Source organism: Athene cunicularia, assembly GCF_003259725.1.
Source record: "Athene cunicularia isolate RWA chromosome 4 unlocalized genomic scaffold, athCun1 chr4_part2, whole genome shotgun sequence".
Classification (NCBI taxonomy): Eukaryota; Metazoa; Chordata; class Aves; order Strigiformes; family Strigidae; genus Athene; species Athene cunicularia.
In genome coordinates this window covers 27,441,962-27,462,043 of record NW_020799099.1, presented here as the reverse complement: position 1 = coordinate 27,462,043, position 20,082 = coordinate 27,441,962, and the positions used below count along the sequence as shown (strand labels likewise).

Genomic DNA, 20,082 nt, shown 5'->3' with positions numbered 1-20,082 from the left:
AGGATGAAAGAACAAGAAGAGTAAGATCAAATCTGTGATGCGGTTTTGCTGAAGAATAAGTAAGACAACGTAAAGGTGCCATTATGAATCCTTCCAAAGAGTTGTCAGCCTTGTCCAAAAAATTTGGAGATGTTGCTCAGAATCTTACCAGTCTGAAGTTTAGATACACAGATTCTGTTCTGCTAAGACCATGCTTTATAGGAAGCAATTTCACAGAACATAGGGACTTCATTCAAGCAGTGTTGAGGGGAAAGGTAAAGGGATCTGATGAGGGCCAGCCAGGGCAGCTGGAGGAACCTACCTGTCCTCTGTTCCTCAGTTCTCTGTACTACAGCAGCTCTGATTACCCACATTTGCAGATGCATGATGTCTTACCAGTCCCTCCATTGCACCTGAGGGACAAATTCTACCACCACCAGTTTTTTCCAGAGTAAGCGCAACCGATCTACTGCTTTTCTAATGGACTGCAGGGTGCCAACTCAGATTTCTTGTCATACAAGATCCACATCTTCTCAGGAACACACTATGGAAAGGGTTTCAAATTACTCTGGAATTAAATTTGTTCAGTCTCCAATATATCACACATGGAGAAAATGATCATCAGCATAGAATGTTACCTACTGCTCTTTGCACTCCCAAAACTTCAGTATATCTACCTAGGAAAGCATCATTTTGCAAGGGCCTGCTAATTTAATTTTTGAATATCACTTCCTCATTATAGCTAGCATTTGACTTAGTGAATGCTATCACACACACACACACACACACACACACACACACACAAAATTCCAGTACAAACTATATTTTGCTTCATTGCTTAGAGCACTTGAAATACTCTATACAAACTTATTAACTGTGATGTTTGTTCAGACAGTAGATTGCTACTTTGGAAACATGCAACTGTTTTTCCAAGCTATTTTCATAGACAAAGGATAAATCCTTTATGCAACTTTTTCAAATTAACAAAAAATATGTTATTATGCGACATTTGATTTTTGTGCTATATTTTCTCCTGGACTAAGGGAATCACCAGAAATTGAATCAAGAGTTTCAGCTTCATAAAGAAATCTCTTCTGGAAGAACTTTCAAGTACTAAACACTTGATAGTGCTTATAACTGTGGAAAACTGATATGCAGGAGTAGTATTTGAAGGAAATTGAGATAAATAATCTGTTCTTCCCCTATTTATCGAATTATCTTTGCTGTCAGAAGTGCTCTGCAGAGAAAGTCATATATATTCCAACTAACAATCACCGTATGACTTTGAAAAGTTGATTTGCTTTTATCCACAAATGTAAAACCTATACAATTGCTCAAAGAGTCATTTCCCTTAGTTCTTTATCTCTCTTATGTATAGGTACTGAAAATAAGGCTATATTCTAATCCCAGGGTGAATTCACACTTTTGTATTGTTCATAAACCTCTCTGCTGTTCTGTGCTTGTATTCAGAATATTACGTTTACCCTGTTCCACCCAAAGCAAGTAGTAAAAAAATCTTACACAGACATAGCAAAAGAGAATACGTGTAGTACTTGGTGTCTAAAGTGTCATGCTGCAAAAAGGTAGACGTCACAGACAACTGAGGCTCCCTTCAGTGCAGCTGTCTGTCACAATCTGAGTAACTACCAAGACACCTGGTAAAAGGCGACAATATGGAAAAATTAAACACCAATAAACAAACCCCCATGAAACAACCCCCTATATTTTGGCAAGTCCTTTATCCTACACGCTGAAGATATATTCAGACTGAGCTGAACTTTGTGCTTAAAGGGGCTGATCTCCATGCAGTTTAAATTTCAAATGGTAGCATTTATCTTCTCACAGTACCATTCAATGGATTTTCATAACATTTTCTAGGAATTGCTATTAATTAGTCAAATAATATTAATCCCTGAACTAATTAATGAATTTACTGTCACAGTTTAGAAATCATTCTTTGTGAAAGATACATAATCCCTAACTGTGTTTAAAGTTTTGAATTCTCTGTAAATTTATAGTCTTGATGATATCTATTCTGAATCTGCGTTACTCATTCTGTGTTATGTCAGATTACTCTGGCATGTAAATACCTGCCTGGGAAAGAAGATAACAAGGCATCCACACTTAATAACTTCATTCTAGTCCAATCATTGGAAGCACTGGTCTTTGTCCATTGACTTGTTAACTTCACTTTGTTTATGCAAAAAAAGACAGAAGTTTGGACCCTGTAGATTGCAGGAGATTTATGAATGGAAAACCCTCCAATCCTCTGAGGAAATATTTGACAAAGCTGACAAAGGTAGACAGGAGATGAGACAGTAAAATCCATTGTAAAATGCTAGCTAATATTCAAGCAATTCTTTTTTTGGATTAAGGAAATAAAACCAGTGTCTTTTATGTGAGGAAAAGATAGCACTGCAACAACAGCAACATAAAAATATGCTTCTTATTTTGTAAATATAAACTTTACTGAGGCTGGAGTTTATCACGCCAAGATAATGATCTATTATGCTATCTTTGTGATGCAATATTAAAGGTGTTGACTTTTCTTGTTACTGATTTTCCACTATGAAAATATTTAATCACTTTTCTAGCATCTTGTTTCATTGACCATTTTTTAAGCATATAAACCTCCTGATAGAATAGCTCTAAAAAATATTGATTAATGATTATTTCACTACATCATGTCGCTGGCTGTTTCATGTTCCTGTTAAATTAAGAGAAATGTTATTTTTTACTCCTTTTATTAATCCGTAAGTTATGTCTCCATTCCATACATGTATTTGGCTTCAAAGGTACCTCTGTGTTTTATAGGTTCTCAATTCATGTCTCATCCAGGATCTCAGCTTTTCTTTTTACCACCAAACTAGTATTGTAAAAGCATAAGACCCTCTATAACACAAAAGAAGTACCATCAGTAAACTATATGAACAATCCACTTGAACACTAATATGGCTTGATTAGTATAAATTTTTTGTGTTTTGTAATGAGTAAGTTTAGGACAACATTGTTACCTTACACAGTTAACAGAAAAAAAAAACAACTGATGCCCTTCAGAGATATGGCAAACATAGACTGATAGATAAATGAAGACTAAAAATTTTTAAACTGTGTATAAATAATTTAGATATAAAGGTGTATAGGTGTATCTATAGGTTTAGATATATAGGTGTAGAGAAACAGTGGAACAGGACAGATTTTTTTTTTCCTCAGTTATGAAGATGAACAGTATAAATCTGTGACAGACTTGATTTTGTCAGAAGGTTTGCTTTTATAGATAATCCAAGTCAAAAAATCTCTGTATAACTCATACAGAAAATGATCTTCTGCCTTCCAGTAACAGAGATAATTTCACACATTTCAGCTATAATGTACCAGCAAATTTTTTTATGTCATAGTGATCAGAGTAAATATTAAAATATTTGCAATGTTTCTAGAACAAATAGAAAAGAAATAGGTGAACTGGTATCAGTACAAATGGCAAAACCACAAACAAGCATCTTTCTGACAAGACATTTGTTGTCTCAATACAGAATAACATTCTATCCAGTAGTGCATGTTCGTGATTCTGCAAATGAAATATTTCTGAATATCAGGTACTTAGGGTCCCCTCCATCCTCCAAGTCTTCTCAGACTTTCAAAAAGAAAACAACTCATGTGATACACCTTTTAAGCTTGTTCAGACCTGCTGCTTTGAGGCAGTTATTGCTAAGGCAGACATCTGTGATCTTTCCTCTAGCTTGTATAAAATGGATAACTCTTTTCCTGCTAGTCTTTAAAATATAACACTAATTTACCATTGCTTTCTTTTTTAAAGGAACAAGTAAGAGTTGGGTTCTTATCTAGTATGAGTTGGTAGGCTCTTTCCTCTGTTGCATGGACGCAGAATCCCTGGGGAAAGAACACGACAGCCCCTCTTTAATGTCTTAAAATGAAATCAAAAGAGGGAACGCATATGGGAAAGCCAAGAGCAAGATATTCCCAGGAGAACATGGTTTTCCTTCCAACTAAATTCATTAATGAAGCTCACTGGTTTTGTGTACTCTTTGAAAAATGGCACAAAATTTTTGAAAGAGAGATCACATTACAAGTGCTGTTTCAGAAACCATATAAGGGATATGTGCACTACAACATGAATTTAACACCGTTACTTGTAGCTTCCATTAAACAAGGGAATATGACTCCATAATGGGAACAATACTGGGCTGATTAGACTGAGTCATAAGCAATTAAACTAATCAAAGCAGCATGAGTCATTGCTTGGTTCTTGCTAGTCATGCCAGATTCAACTGCATTTCATATGGGTTCACATAAGGGCATATCATAATATCAGGACAATATCTTTGTATTTTCAAAGATTTGAATCTCATGAAGATCCATTGTCATGAGTCCAAAATGACTCTCAAATTCCATCAGCCAAATAAGGTAAGATGTTTTTCTTCACTTGGAGTAAGTTATCCGTTTAGGATAGAATTTAGGAGCTGAGGAAATCCAACTGTTTTTAAAAAGGAGTCCTTAGATGACAAGGACCAAGGCATGATGATGGTACTGAAGAATCCACCCTGAATGATGGAAGATTACTTTTTTTAAACATATTATTATTATTATTATTATTATTATTATTATTATTATTATTATTATTATTTTACAATGTTGGAAAATTATTTTATTTACAAAAGTCCAAGGTTTTCAAAGAGGCTGATTCAAATTTCAAATGGTGGCTTTTACCATCCTCCCATAATTTACTGTAGTTGCTGTGCTTCTAGACACAGTGGGAAATGGGCTAGAGCAAGTGAAGGCTGAAAGTAATTTGAAATGGTTGTTTTGAAACAGAATGTTTACTTCAACTAAAACAGAAAAGAGTCAACAAAGGAGACACTGAAGTTGAAATCAATTTTGCCCGTCACTTTTGTACTAGCCTGGATGTTTCAAGATGACAGTTGATTAAAAAAATTCCTCTTCTACTGAAGGACATGTGAGCTGTCTTCGAAAAACCTTTAGCGTAATATAGAGCAGGAGACCTCATAGGCCTGTAACCTTTATTTTCAAAGATAAATAATCAGAACAAGGCTCTAAAACAAGATTATAACTATTAATTAATGACTGACAAGGAATAGTAGTGACAAGTAGTTGACCAGCTCTGATCAGAAGCATTTGAATCACCAAGTGGCAGAAAAAAAAAAAAAAAAAGAGAAGATATGACATCTTAAGATGATCTTGGGTTTTTTTTAAAAATAATTTGTTGTCTGAATTTGTCCATTAAAATAACATCTAGAAGCAAGTGATATTTAGTTCAGTCTTACATTAATTTTCCTGGTTTTATTCTGAATTATTCAGCTTCTTCCTACTAAACAAGGGAATTTTAGAGCAATTTACAATAGAGACTAGGATGAAGTGAGTACAGTGTATTTCAGGATAGAAATACAAAGTTAACTTTTTGCATGTTTCTATTTAACTTATTACAGCTTTATCAGTGGGAAAACATTTATTTTCAGTACATAATTTTGTAAAGACTGTCCTAAACCAGGTATTTCATTCAGGAAAAACTTTCTAGTGATTTCTGTGAATATGTAATGGTAATACCATACTACCCAAATTATTTGTATTAACATTTAAGAACTGTCCATAAATGACATATTGAAAATAGATTTTAGTTTCATACAAGAATACAAAACAGTTTATGCACTTGAACTTTAATGCTGTTAGCGTACATATTTGGAGTAACCCCTTGGGCAAAAGTTGTAGACCAAAATAGATCTTGCTCGAGTGGCAATAGGCACCTTAGCATTAAACCTTGAGGCAAAGCATCAGTGGCTTAAAGATTTAAATAACTGTAGGGGGTCCCCACAGGAGTATAATTAAACTGTTATCACTACATCGCCTTTTCTGTAATTTGCTTATCTCTTCCTTTGCTAATTTTTCAGCCCTTATTTTCTAAATATCTGTATAGCATATGCATCATGTTTGTAATTTTAGATTTTATTGGCTGCAAGGAACACAGTAGCATTTATTCAGCATGCCAAATGGCTGCAACAACCTCATTTCTAAAACACTAGCAATTTTTTATATTTTATCTGTTGCTTTTGCAGCCAGGATTACTTTTTCAGTTTTATTGCATTATATTTCTTTAGTAGACCCTATTAGATGTCATTCTAGGCATATGTAGTACTTGCAGTACACACATAAGTTTATGACTGACTACATAAAATGTTTGCCTTCATTAAACGCAATACAGTGGAAAGGATTTTAGCACAAAAGATGCATATATTGTGACTGTCTATATTGCATGCCAGCCTGGTTATTATCTCAGACTTTAATTTCATATAGTACCTTTATGTCTTGCTGTGGGTTTCACAACGCTTTCCTTTCAGAAGCACTTATCAAACCAGAACATTTTTACTATCTTTTTGAAAATATGGACTCCAATCTCATAAAAACATGACTGAAGTTCATTATCAGTTATGCCACAGATAATTCAGTCTAATTAATCCAGCTGTGGTGATGGAAACCCCTCTTTGTATAACTGCCAGATAAATCTACTCAAGGACCAGAAACTGCCAGTGGAGCAATTCAAACTGGTCCTGTGGCACCTTGCCAGAGGATTTGGCTCTTATACCTTTTATTAATTTTGTCCTTTTGTTCTGCTTACACAAAACTTAGAATAAAAAGATTCTGATACACAGAAAGAGCTGAAAGAGATAATATTGTTTGAAAAAGCCCCAATATGTAGTATAATGAATTTTATCCATAAACTCAAATTTTGTAGGGCATTCCCAGAATATGAGGGTTCAGCACAAAGACACAAATTATTAAGCAGAGCCAAATCTTTCTGTCACTCCCCTTCCCTTTTTCTTCCTCTCCCCAAAGACACAGAATCTAAATGATATCTTGACTATAATTTCTATTTAGAAATAAGTTCTATCTGTGTGTTCAGACATCTTTTCCAATGGAAAATATACCAAGGTAGGCTTTCCTTTACCCTAGCGTTCAGCACTGGTGTAAATCCTTTGATTTCACTAATTTCTTTTTCACAGTAGTGCAATATCAAGTCTAAAGCTAGACACATGAAACACTAGTTTTATTTGAGTGACATCAGACATAGAACAATAATGAAGGCATCAATGTAAATGTGTTAAATATACTGTGCTAGTCAGTACCATCCCACCTGGAAGTCCTAGAAAGGCACTGGTTAGCCCAAGTAAATGAAAACTCCCTTCCCAGGAGCTGTTTCTTTCTCACAACCACTGAGGAGTGTGCTAGGCTGGATCTCTGAACCCCAACAATAAAAAGAAATTTTTCTCAAATAATTTTTTCCTTCTTTGAAACAGCTATCAGTAAATTAGTGTCCCTCAAGTAACAAATCATCCACTTCATCTGATAACCAGCATTATGAATTTAAATATATAAAGACAGTAATTAGAGATTACTGTAAAGATGTTCACTTCAGACTTGTTTCTTTGCACCTTAATCCAGTCAGCCTTATATAAAGTAAGCAAAATTGAAACATTGATTAGTGAAAACTAAATTATTGAAATTAACAAACAACAGATATTTGTAATATGTCCCTCAGGTCTCCTTAAAGAAAAGGCAGGTTTAAGTGACTTCATGACAGAATAACATATACAGGAGAGGAGTTTGTGTACGTGTGCATTCAGGCATGGAAGTAAAAAGAAATCCAGGAGATGAGACACAAAGTACTTGTAGCAAAACCCTAAGAGAAAGCTGCAATAAAAAAGGGAATTAAATTAGAAAGGCAACAAACATGGAAATTCCTTGCTGATATTCTAAATGTATAATATTCTGAGAATGTATTATTTGTAAACAGACAGAATATCAAAGAATTACATGGCTATCATTAACTTCTCATAATAGAAAACAATCTAAAATATCATAACACTTTGACTAACTTTCCTTAGGTCAAAAAGGGTAAAACCGCCTTTTTTTTTTTTTTTTTTTTTTTTTCCTTCTCCTCCCCACCTCCCAGAATTGCATGACTTAGCTGCGATTTCTTTCATACCAACTTTGGTATGCTCTTGTGATGGAAAAAAGAAAAAAAAAAAAGTCTGAGAGAATGAACATCTTACAACACTGATGATAGAAGAATAGATTTGAGAAGAGCCAGACTGACAACAGACTGAGGAAAAGAGCCCAATGGGGGGCAGTGGGAGATTTTATTTTCTTTCTCCATCTTCTTTTACTCTTTAGTCTCTTATTTTGCTACAGAGTCACTTGAACGAAGCAAGCTGCACATCACTCACAACTTCAGAAGCCACAATACTTTTCCTCTTAACCCAAGTAACACAGTCTTAAATAAAACTTTGCAAAATACTCTCAGGTAAGCTTTTTCTATCTAAGACTCCAGAGAGAGAAACAGAATAAAGTGTTAAGGGAGCCCTACACAAAGTATTTAAAATCTGAAACATAATCCGTTTTTTTCCATTCATTATGCCTTTAACAAAGGCTAAAAGGATTTTAACGATAGTTCTTACAATGGAACTGTGCCAGCATAACTTAAAATGAAGTTCTGAAGCATATTTAAGATTAATTTTGTAACAATAAAATCATATTATTTCTTGCTGAGCTTGAGATAGGATTATCTGATACATTTTATTTATTCACATACTTTTGTTACTATGAACCATTTATAACTATTAAGAATTTAAATTTAATATAGACTTACAAGTTCAGATTTGGGAGGTTGCTGTGCCCCATAAATCTATGAGATTCCACCTTCCTGAAGTATTATAAAATTGGAATCATTTGTTCTGTTTTGAGGTAAAATAATTTGAAAGTATTTTAGAGAATCTGTCCTCTAAGAGCTCAAAGGACTCTTTTGTGAAAAATCAATTTCCAGACGCTGTCCTTAAATAAAAGCATTATTATTGAATTCTGACTCATGAATATTTTGTTCAATTTAAAAATCATAAGTTTTCCAATCTCTGCTCTATTTTCCTATGAGTAAACATAACTCACAGCTATAAATCAGGACACTCCAGTTAAAGTGCCATAAACAAGAAATTATCTCATGCTAATGGGATTTCTGACTTTCTTAAAGTGAATAATGTTAGCGGGTTGAACTATGATCAGAGGCATCTGGTTTGTTTCTTTTGCAGGTTATATAATAAAGTGCATGCAGATTAAGATTTATAGATTTTTAAGATTATAACTTCTAGATTTTATACAACTATTAATGTACATAAAGAAATGTTGCATGAGCAGCACATAGGTGTAAGTTATGTGGATATTAAATTTTACCAAGTTAGAAAAGATAACGAGAAACTAGATTCAGAAGTGTGCCTCCATTTTAGATGCAGTTTGGCTAAACAATACATTTGCATGGATTACTGATGGATTTCGCCTCCACATAGTTTATCGCTTCTCCTTCTCTTCCTTTCGACCCCACTCCAGCTAAATCAACACATGGTGATGTCTACTCCTGACGCTGAGGGTTTTCTCATTCTGAACACAGGTGAAAGCACGCTCTGTGACATGTAGCTTAGACTGGTCCACCACTAGCGACCACCATGGTCCACCTCTAGCGTCCTTGCACAGGAGGCAGGTCGCAGGGCTGGGAGGAGGAGAGGTTTTCTCTAACCGTGACCTGCTGCATCACCCTAGTCCTGTGACACCTTTCTGTCAGGTCCCCATTCACCCCACATCTGACTTGCTGACTCAGGTGGCAAGTTTTCAGGGCAAGGCATGCAGAAGAGTACCTAGAAAAATACAGCCCTGCTTTCAGCAGGGATGAGATGAGTCTGTTGCAATAGCTGTAGCATGGCAGTGGAAAGGGGACTGATAAGAGAGAGTATTGGGGCACAGCTTTTGTAAGGTCTTTAAAAGTTACATGGCTGAATGGTTTGACAGACATCTTGAATCATATGCAAAAGGACATTTATGATCTAAAGTCAGTGTGTCTGTGGTAGTTTCATTGTCTATCAAAGATAGTAGCTTTTTTTAAAACTGTAAGATCCGTACTGTATTTGACTTGTACAATTACCTATAGTTTACCCATGAAGATGTATTAAATATTCTTATCTTCTAATGCTTCCCTACATAAAATTTGCAGAATGTTGCTGGACATGTCCAGAGAGCAAAACTTAAAACTTCACATCTAAAATGGAGATTTTTTGTTATGATACCTTATCTCAATGAAGATTTAATTCTTAAAAAGAGTCATCATCACAGTCTGGCCACGGGTTTTTGTTGTTGTTTTTTTTTTTTTTTTTAATAGATTGAATAAGGCAATTCTATCAGGATAACATATTTGTGCCAGTACTTAGAAGAGTTGTTGATATGACTAATTAGTATAAAATATTATTATAATATACCTGTTACATTCTCCAAAGCTGCACATGCATACATACAAGAACTGTTTCTCTGGGCAAGAAACCAGTGTGTTTAAAGATGATGTGAAAGCAGTGAATATGTAAATTAAAGATTAAAAAAAAAAAGTGATTAAAACCTAAAAATGCGTAAGTAGGCATGCTAGAGAAATAATCAGTACTTTTTTTTTTTTTTTCCTAAAACATATTAAGAAAAAGAAAAACCTCATGGGACATACAAATCTTTGGAGTGTAGAAAAGGTTGACTATTCAATACCCATTTCTGATACATATTTGGAAAGAAGAAAGTGATTGTATTGTTTCTGAATAGTACTGAAAATCTGTACCGAAGATAAAATAGCATTTCTAAATGAAAATATTTTCAAACCAACCATAGCAGGAATTTGAAAGGCATTAGTTGAGAAACACTTTGAAATTAATGTTATTATGCAACAGGTTTTGAAATATGAAGAAAATACCAAAAGATGAAGAAGCTTACAATGTTATTTGAATACTAGAAAGGAATGGAAGTTTCTGAAAACTGGTGTCTATAGTTCCTAGGTAAGAAAACATAACAGTTAATTTACACGTTTTAACATGGAATCAAAGATCAGAAAATTACATCAGGGAGTGTATTTTCATGGTAATGGACCTTCTTGAATAAACCTCTAAAAATGAGGATCATCTTTGTCAATTGTAGTACTAGTTAGTTCTCCAGAATAACTAAGGCCCTTGACCTACATTCACAAGGCTTTTAAATTCATTAATGTAGTCCCTTTTTTTCCACACAGAGAAAACTTTGTCTTTAACTATGTTGTGGCCAGAATTTAAGTTTCATGAAAGGATGCTGTACTTAGTAGTTGATTCAAGAGAGCAGATCTGGTCTATTGCTATCTCACCTATTTTTAGGTTGTGGTTTTTTGTTTTGTTTTGTTTTGTTTTTATTTTTTTTTAATTGCAACTGAAAACTAAAACAAAAGGGAAAACATTATTTCTAAGTAAAAAATACCACCACCATCTTTCCAAGCACTGTGCCTTTTCCCCCACATTCAGCACAGTGCTGACAATCAGTTCGGTGATGGGAAAAAGACTTTGAGGCTTTTGTTTTCTCTGCAGAACAGAAGAGAAAGAGGCAATGTTCACTGGCTTTGACAGACCTGTGCACATCTTCGAGACTCAGGCACTGTCCAGCTTCTGCCATTCTTAGTGCTGTAGTGGTACTTGCTCTCATCTGGAGGAAAAAATTTCTTGACTGAGAAAAAAACATTTTGACCATATAAAGCCTCAGGATTCCTACAGAGTATGCAGGTAGAACACAATGACCTGTGTTAAACAGGACCGAATGATTTAACAACCTCTCTGGATAAACTCTGTTAAATGATCTCACATGCATGAGTCCCACAGGATCAGCGTAGTTGATGCTGGGATCTTCCTCCCCACTACTTGACCACCTTCTTCCCTTGTCACCAGGTATACAGGGACAAGTTGCCCTCCCAGGACCAGGTCTCCCTGACAGGCCACAGGTGATGGCTCCAGAAACTCAGTCAAACCCATGTTTTCCCATCAGTCATTGTTCCTCCTATCTGTATCTTGCCCTGTCACACAACTCATCTGCACGCTGGATCCCTCATGAGCATTGAGGGCAACACAACAGGAAGTGAGCATAATACTGTTCATTAATTCTTTGCATATACAAAGTAATTTCTTTATGTGCAACATCAGTTATTAGCAGCATACATTTAAATTCTGTCACAGATCTTTAAATTTCATATATTTCTGCAAACATCTCCATATAATACTGCAGGCATTTTGCCTACACTTTGATTAGTCTTCTAATGGATTACTGACATCCTGCTGCTTAGTCTACAGTCTAACCACTTACAGGTTACAATATTAAATTCCTCATTAATTCGGTCATACAGCTAGAATAATTAGACTTAATTTTTAAGTCCTCACAGATTGCTTAGATTACAGTTTAGAATATAGTATTATTGCTCAGATGGGGGGCTGACACATTAACATATGTATACCAAGTGTTCCTTCTAATTTTAGGTTGCTACTTTCAGGATCAGCTTCACAGATGAATTAAAACACAGTTTTTACAGATTTCAGTGGCAGCTGGGAAATGAACACTGCCACATCAAGATCATCAAGCCAAAGAACCTAGAAAGCCTGCCATATAATTATTATTCAGTTACAAAGCATTTAGAACATCACTGTCTGGGGCAAGAAACAGAAATAGAAATCAGTTTTCCACAGCAGAGCTCAGTTGCCTTCATCACATGGCCATCATTTTGTAATCCCCAGCCTCATTTACATTTTATCTTCTACAGCAAATGAATAAGGGATCACACAGGGCAGCATAATTCACTATACGTTTCTGATTCATTCTTTGAATACCGTACACAAAGCACAATATTTTGTGGAGCTATAGCATAAGGAAAATTAAATATGTGCACATAAGATGAATTAAGATTGCATCCTTCGTCTTGATTCCTAAGCACTGAGTTTTCAAACTGAGTGATGTTCTCTGATATAGGTAACATCCCAGGCATCAAAAGAAGAAATCAGTTTTCCTCTGACATTTCATAACACCATGCTGCATCACTAGTTCAGATCCTTTATCTCTCCAGTCCTTCAGTGTTTGAGAGGGTAGAGTGATCTGATAGCATTAATTACCAGCCTCTGAGCAGAGGTGTTACGCAGGAGGCGACACTTTGCAAGGAGACAGTAAGCAACAGGACAATCTTGAGCTTCCTTCTGGCTCTGTAGCATAGTGCTCACCCCACCAAGAACAGGTCCTTTCTCTGCTCAGTCTCGTCTTTTGCTTACCCTGGCTGCTTACCCCACTTCTACCCTTTTTTACATAATCACTAACTGCTTCCCATCCTGTTGTCTCCTCCTGTCCACATAGGGTCCTAGTTCTGGTCTCACCATCCTCTGACTTTATTCTGCAGACACTCCCCTCTCTCATAACATCCCTGTCCTTCTCCCTAATTAATTCACTGTTCCCTGCTGGCTCCCTCTCGTACATCCCTTTCCTCTTTCTCAGTATCGTTTGACTTTTCCCCATCTCTCTGCTCCCTTGTCCCACCTTCCTCTTCCTGTAGCCCTTGTTTTCAGTCTCCTCATTCAGTTCGTCCCAATACATTTTCACCTTCTCTGTCTTTCAGATGCAACAAATATGACTTTCTGATCCTCTCAGCTTCCTACACTTCCCTGTCTTGAATCAGTCATTTCAAAGTCTGATTTGATGTCTTCAAAGTATAGGACACACAGTACCACCAGGAAACCCTCTCTGAGATCACTGGTGACAGTTCCTCTGATGAGTTTCACACTGGTCTCTATCATCCAGGAGCATCCATTGGAGAAAGTTAATTTTTACACTACTGCAGCTAGGCTTGATTAGGCTCATTAGCTCTAGTGGGATGGCCTGTCAGAGGACTGTCTCTCAGACACAGTAATTTTGTAGAAGAATACTGCAGAAGTCCTTATTTGTTTAAGAAAAGACACTGATTAATACAAGATTCCCAGAACGGTTCAACACAGTCAAAGTACTGATTCCTCCCTTTCTAAAGAATTGAAATGATTTTGGTAAAGCTTTCATTGTCTGCTTGCTCAAGGTGAAAAATAATCCACATTGTACATAAAAGTTCAGAGCAAATGGTTCAAGACTGGTAGAGTTGCTATAAACAGTCAAGACAGATTTGGAAGTTGGTTAGCCCTTAGTGCTATTAATGGACAGGTGCAAGCAGCCCGCCCCATACGGCAGCTGGAGGCAGACCAGCCTGTGCAGGTGACAATGATCAAACTTTCAGAGCTTCAGTTTACCTATGAGTAGACTTTTCATTACCCTATAACTGACATTAGAGGAAATTTTCCTCAGGAAATCTAGTCGCCGTTCCTGATACTCTGTAAAAATATTAATTTTTGTTATACACATAGATATACAAAATGCACATTATTCTTCTATCCCCAGGGAAGTCAGTCAGATTAATACCCAATTTAAATGAAAGAATAAATAAACTAAAGGTACTATTACACAATGACTGTTTGAGCTTGTGCAAAGGCTGAAGTAATTTCACTTTCCCATTTACAAATCTGGAAGGGATCTTAAAATTTGTTACAGACTATGTAAACAAGGGCACTGTCCTGCACAATGAGAAACTTGCACTTCTCCAAATGAATCGGGATGGTCTCTTTCCCACATCTGACAGAAAGCATTTGGCTTAAGAGATCCTGGCCTTGAAAACAGCTGTCACATGCATGCAGCACCAGAAGGGCGAACAAGCTTCAGATCATTTTAAAAGTTTTTCTTGGCATTTTGAAGTGAGGGGAAGGGAAGGAAAAAAAAAAGTATGCTAGGGGAAGAAAAGAAAGAGGAGAGAAGGGGGACTGTAAGTACAAGCAGAAATAGGATTGGAAAACTTCAGGTAGGGACACAGCATACAGGGTTAAAATAGTAACAGTCAAAATTGTTTTCCATTAAAAGTCTGTCAAATCACTTTTTGAATTCACTTTGCATAGTTTTAGATACTAATATTCTGGTTTTCTTAATGATTGATAAATGAATTGAGAGTCTGTCACTTCTCCAGTCCAGGGGGACAAAAGAGTTTTGTCCCCAGAAAGCTAATCAAAGTGACTTTAAGTACACAAATGTGCACTATGGTTGTTGCAGTGATTACAGTTGATTATTTTACTAAGAGAAAAGATGTGGCAGAAGCCACATGCCTAAGTGACCTGCTAGCTTCGCAAAGGGGGCAAGCCACCCAGGCAGACGTTTATCCTGGCTACCCATTCAGTGCTGCCAGTTCTGCAACCGGAATCTGAAATTTACTTTTCTCTATGGTACAACTGATGCTGTTGTGCTGGCAAGAACCATGGTATAGATGCTTCCTTGTATTCAAAGAACCCCTCTACCTGGTATGGTATATTCCACATGGGAAAGTAGTCAGGCAGTTGCCAAGAGTTGCTCATGCATAAAAAGTTTAATTATTTGTATTAGTTTAATTATTTGGATATTGGAAGAAAAGGGTTTAGTATAAAAAATATTTAATGAAGAATCTGAAGGAAAAGAGTAAAATAAAAGAGCTATTGGAGTTATTTGTGTGCAACTTTAGCTGTTGAATGGAAAACTAAACACATGTAGGTTGAATTGATACGGATGGGTCAGGCAAGAAAATTTTTTGTACAATAGGTATTTCTCATTTTGTTTTTTTAAGGAATCAGGAGCATCTCTAAGTTTTGGATAATAAAAAAACCCGAAAACACCAAAACAATTACACCCCCCCCCCCCCAACAAAACTCTACAGCTGAACTTCTAGCAGTCCATAAACAACAAATTGAATTTCTAAGCACAGCTATACTTCAGGAGTATTTGTTTTAATATTGGCTAGTCTTGAGCAAAGCTTAAATCTACTGTGCAGATTAAATCACCCAGTTAATAGATGTGGTTACAATTCAGATTTCTGTCTAAAACTCAAAGGTAGTGATGCTATGAATTGTGTGCTGAGTGCAGTCAGGAGAAACGGCACTAAACAGGAACTAATTTTGGTGCAAAACAGAACACTAACAGGCAGCAGAGGCTCCAGGCATGCATGCGCTTTAATCTGTGAGTGCACTGCTTCTCTCTGTAACAAATCTAGATGAGCCGTGTGGTTTTCTTATAAGTGTTATAAAATGTTATATATGATGAGCCAGTAAACACCTAAATGGCCATCATAGCTATTATACCAGAAGACCTGTAGTCATTCACAGTCCTCATCTGCGATCCCATTTTGTAGTATGCTTTAATATATTTTGATAGATTTTATAAATTCCACAACTGAGATTAATTTAACCCAGCATAAATGATACCAACAATGATTTGCACATCATGTACGAATGTTTCAATATTTTACTGTTTTAGTATAGAAACAAGTAATGTGAAAGGCTTAATTTGTTTAAATCCTTTAGCTTTTATTCTGCATACCTTGAGGCACTATCTTTAAATATTGGATTATTGCTCATGGATAACATGGGTGCATATGAAGCCAGACTTTGCTCACGGGCTTGATAAAATCTCATTATCATAGCCTGCTTAATTCCAAATACATTAATATTGCTGTTTTTTCATGCTTGCAGCTCACATATTATGTATTCCTCCAAAACATAATAGAACTGCTTAGAGTTTTTCCACAGATTTAACTAAGCTTTGCAACTGTAAAAATAACTGTAAGTGGAGCTCTACTTCCCAGACTCCTAATGTGTGTAGTATCCCTTACAAGTCTTATGTTAAGCAGCATAATATGCACATTGAAACCCAAAAGCTTTTGAATTAAAGCAGGAGAGAGTGCAAGCTATTGTTCAATACAGAAGAAGGTGGCAGAATTCAACCTTGTGCTCCTATTAGCTTAACAAAAGAGTTGATATTGCAAAGGGTAGCTATTTCATCTACAAAATCATTAAAAAAGTTATTTTGGTACTGATATGCAACAAAAAGCAACTTTTAATATAAAAATTATAACTAAAGAAAATTATAATCATTAGGAAAAACCCACATATAGATCAGTATCAGCAGCTTCACAGGGACAGCTTTACACAAGTCAAAAGCAGCACTTACAAACAGGGTACTCGAATGAAATGAAGAAAATGTTACTGAGGTAAGCAGAAGGTCAGGTGTAACTCCCACCACCCTGAAGTGGTTTGCATCTGAATGAAAACTTAAATTTAATACAGCCTCCATCTTGCACGCTGTACTGCCTATCATGCTGAATCAGAGGGTAAAAATTCCTGCTACCTGAACACAATCTACTTTTCAAGAGCTACCAATTCTAGCAGCACTTGCACAGTACCACTACAAACTACTGAACTGTCTAAAATGTGGATTTTATGGCATCTGAAATGAGTCTGTTCTAGATGTACTTTCATTAAATCTTTACAGCAAGTATTTATGCAATGTTTACACTCTCTTATTTTCTAATTTCAGTTCATAACTATTACTAGTAACTCTCAATGAATTAAGTACAAAAATATCTGATGCTTGCAAGTAGCTAGTAACCTTGAGGTACTACATTAAACTTCAATTCTGTCAAAGGATAATTACCATGAAGAACTGTAAAATAACTGAGATATCATAGTTAAAAAAAAAAATAAATCCACTACTGAAGTTTATCAGATATCTATCTGCTTTGCAATGCTCAAAACAAGAAAAAAAAGCCAGGTACACTTACCCTTGGTACCAATAAGCAAGAACATATAGAAGCAGCAGTCGGATGTCATATCTGTCCTTCAGCAATTCACTGAATAACGTCAATGAACGTTGTCCCTTAAACTGTGCACCAGCCAGCGTGCTGCTCGTATGGTCTGCTTCTGACAGCCTTCAGCAGTGCACGAAGCAAGCTCGCTTCTCTCCCCTGCCTTCCTCCTTTACTCTCCTTTGCACTAGGTCTCCCTCTCTCCCCCGTCTCTGGCACACACACACTAAAGTTTCCAGGATCACACCAGCTCCTCAGGCTCTCCCTTACAGGATGGGGTCTGCTCTGTGGCAGGCAAAGGCTGGGCTGTATGCATGGACACCAGTCTGCTCCAAGGAAAGCTGCTGCTGCACAAAGCACAGCCAGGTCCAGAAAATTGTCATCAATAGTCCAATTTTCTTAAGTTGCAATAATTGAGAGGCCCCAAAAGTACAGTTTTATTTAGGCACATCTGTTTGAAACCAAACATTTGCTATAGTTTAGACAAAAGCTGGTAGTTTCTCAAGGATGGGGAAGTGAAATTTATAAACACAGTCCCTTTGTAGCAATCCAGTCATCCACTGAAATACAGAAAAATGCACAGTTTATTTCCAATAACAACATGTCACTGTTTTTACATGTTAACCACTCTTCACAACTAACGCTGAAGAAAACAATCTGAAAGAGCAAAGAAGGGTGTTCTGAAACATACACTGTATGGGGACAACATTTTTCATAGATTTTCTCCTTCCTTTAATACTTTGAGACATTCCTATCTGGCTCGTGACTTTGCTGTAACCAGTAGACCATGATATACTCCACCACATATACAATTGCATGGTTAAAAATCTTTTATATGATGTGAAGGCTAGCACTCATCAGCACAGCAAGACCTATTTCAAAATGAGTTGATCAGTTGAGATGAACTCAAGATGAGGAGCTAACTTTTACCTGCCCTCAAAGAGATTCAGATTTTTAAATATTAAAATACCAAAAACAAAACCAAACAAAACAACAAACACCACCAACAAAAACTTGATAGATTCAACAGCTTGCCAGGATAACAAGGGTCAGAGAGCACTGGTAACATGTCAGCAGCTACATCAGGTACCTAAGGAAGAAAGTCTCTCAGACCAAGGAAATATGTGCGTGCATGGACACGTACATGAAATGGTGAGTTGAGAGAATGGGAAAAATCTATATCATAGTCAAAAACAAAGTTCACATTGTTGCTATGGTAAAGTTGTCTATAAAATAGAGATCATTAACTGCCAGTCTCTTGATTTCTAATATAAAATCATACAAAATATAGAAGGGGGTAAACCAACAGGTTCTTATCTATGGAAGCCCCAAGTAGTATGCTGTTATCTACTATACCAGTACTAGGCAGTGTACAGGCAAAAGTGAATTAGGGACCTATAAAAGATTTCTTTTATAAGGTGGGGACTAGTTTTGGAACACATCAAGTAAAAACACACTTGCCTCAAACAACTATTCAAGAGTTAAGCTAATACCTAGATAGTCTAGGGCTAATGTCTAAACTGAAAAAAAGGGCTTCCAAGGTGTGAAAATAAGAGGAAGAAACTGAACCAAGAATGGGAAGAATAAGAGAAATATACTTTCAATGAAAATTAAAATAGAAGCTCTACCTCTTTACTGCAGGATGAGACAGAACTGATGTTCTAAAGAAAGTTCTTTAGTATAGCTTCCTCTGTGGCTTTTTGCTTCTGATTTAGTCACATCTGTTTGAGATGTGTAGGAACTGTATAGGTTTTTGGAATAGACTATTTTTACCTGACAATACAATAGATCAAGCAAGCTGTTTCTCGAAAAGCAGTCTGACCCCACTACAAATGCTCAAGATTTTCTACCTTAGGATAAACATGGAAAACCCCAAAACGTGATACATCCCACCCACATTATTTTTCTGAAGTTCTGCCTAATGGGATTTGTCACTTTCCTGCCTTCCCCTTTTTCAAGGACCTTTAGCAAGGATAGTCATTAAAATTAATTTTGCTGCAAACACTTGATCTATGGAAAATCCACTGAGATTTTCCCTCTTCTAAATTTCTTACACATTCATAATAATACATAAAGAAACAACAGCACTTTCCAGCCCATTGTCTCAGTGTATTTATATTTAAATCAAGAAGCTAGCGTTACAAACACACACATTGCTGAACTCTGGAATGCAGAGCAGAAGAAGGAGGGGAGGCAAGCTCATTATTAGAACAAAACATTAAATAAGACATTACTAGCTTTTGAAAAATAGTTTTGGCTTACCTTACTTGAAAGCATTTTTCCTCCTTCTTTGAAGAAATACATCTGTGCATTAGAAAGGCAATAAATACTTCCCTCCTTCCGCCTAAAATGTAAAAAGCTATGACATTTTGGTGGTTTAGAACTCTCTTAGCATATAAAACATATTGTTTTCTTGAAAATTCCTTACAGAGCAAAGAAATCACACATCAAAATTAGATCTTCGTTTCAAAAACTTTGAGAAGATATTCAACTTCATTAGGGTGCTTGTATTTCTACTTACAGCAATTCTGCAACTGAAATTCCAA

The 20,082-nt window shown here is 36.1% G+C and overlaps 1 protein-coding gene across 1 annotated transcript in view; it reads right to left on the bottom strand.

Moving 5' to 3' along the window:
* The window catches only part of RXFP1 (relaxin family peptide receptor 1), a 48,762-nt gene extending 31,064 nt beyond the window's left edge, over positions 1-17,698 (bottom strand). Inside the window, exon 1 of the mRNA XM_026848152.1 lies at positions 17,513-17,698. Within this exon, the coding sequence (XP_026703953.1) occupies positions 17,513-17,561 (49 nt within the window). The 5' untranslated portion in view covers positions 17,562-17,698. The remainder of the gene's footprint in view (positions 1-17,512) is intronic.
* Between the last annotated feature and the right edge of the window lie 2,384 nt (positions 17,699-20,082).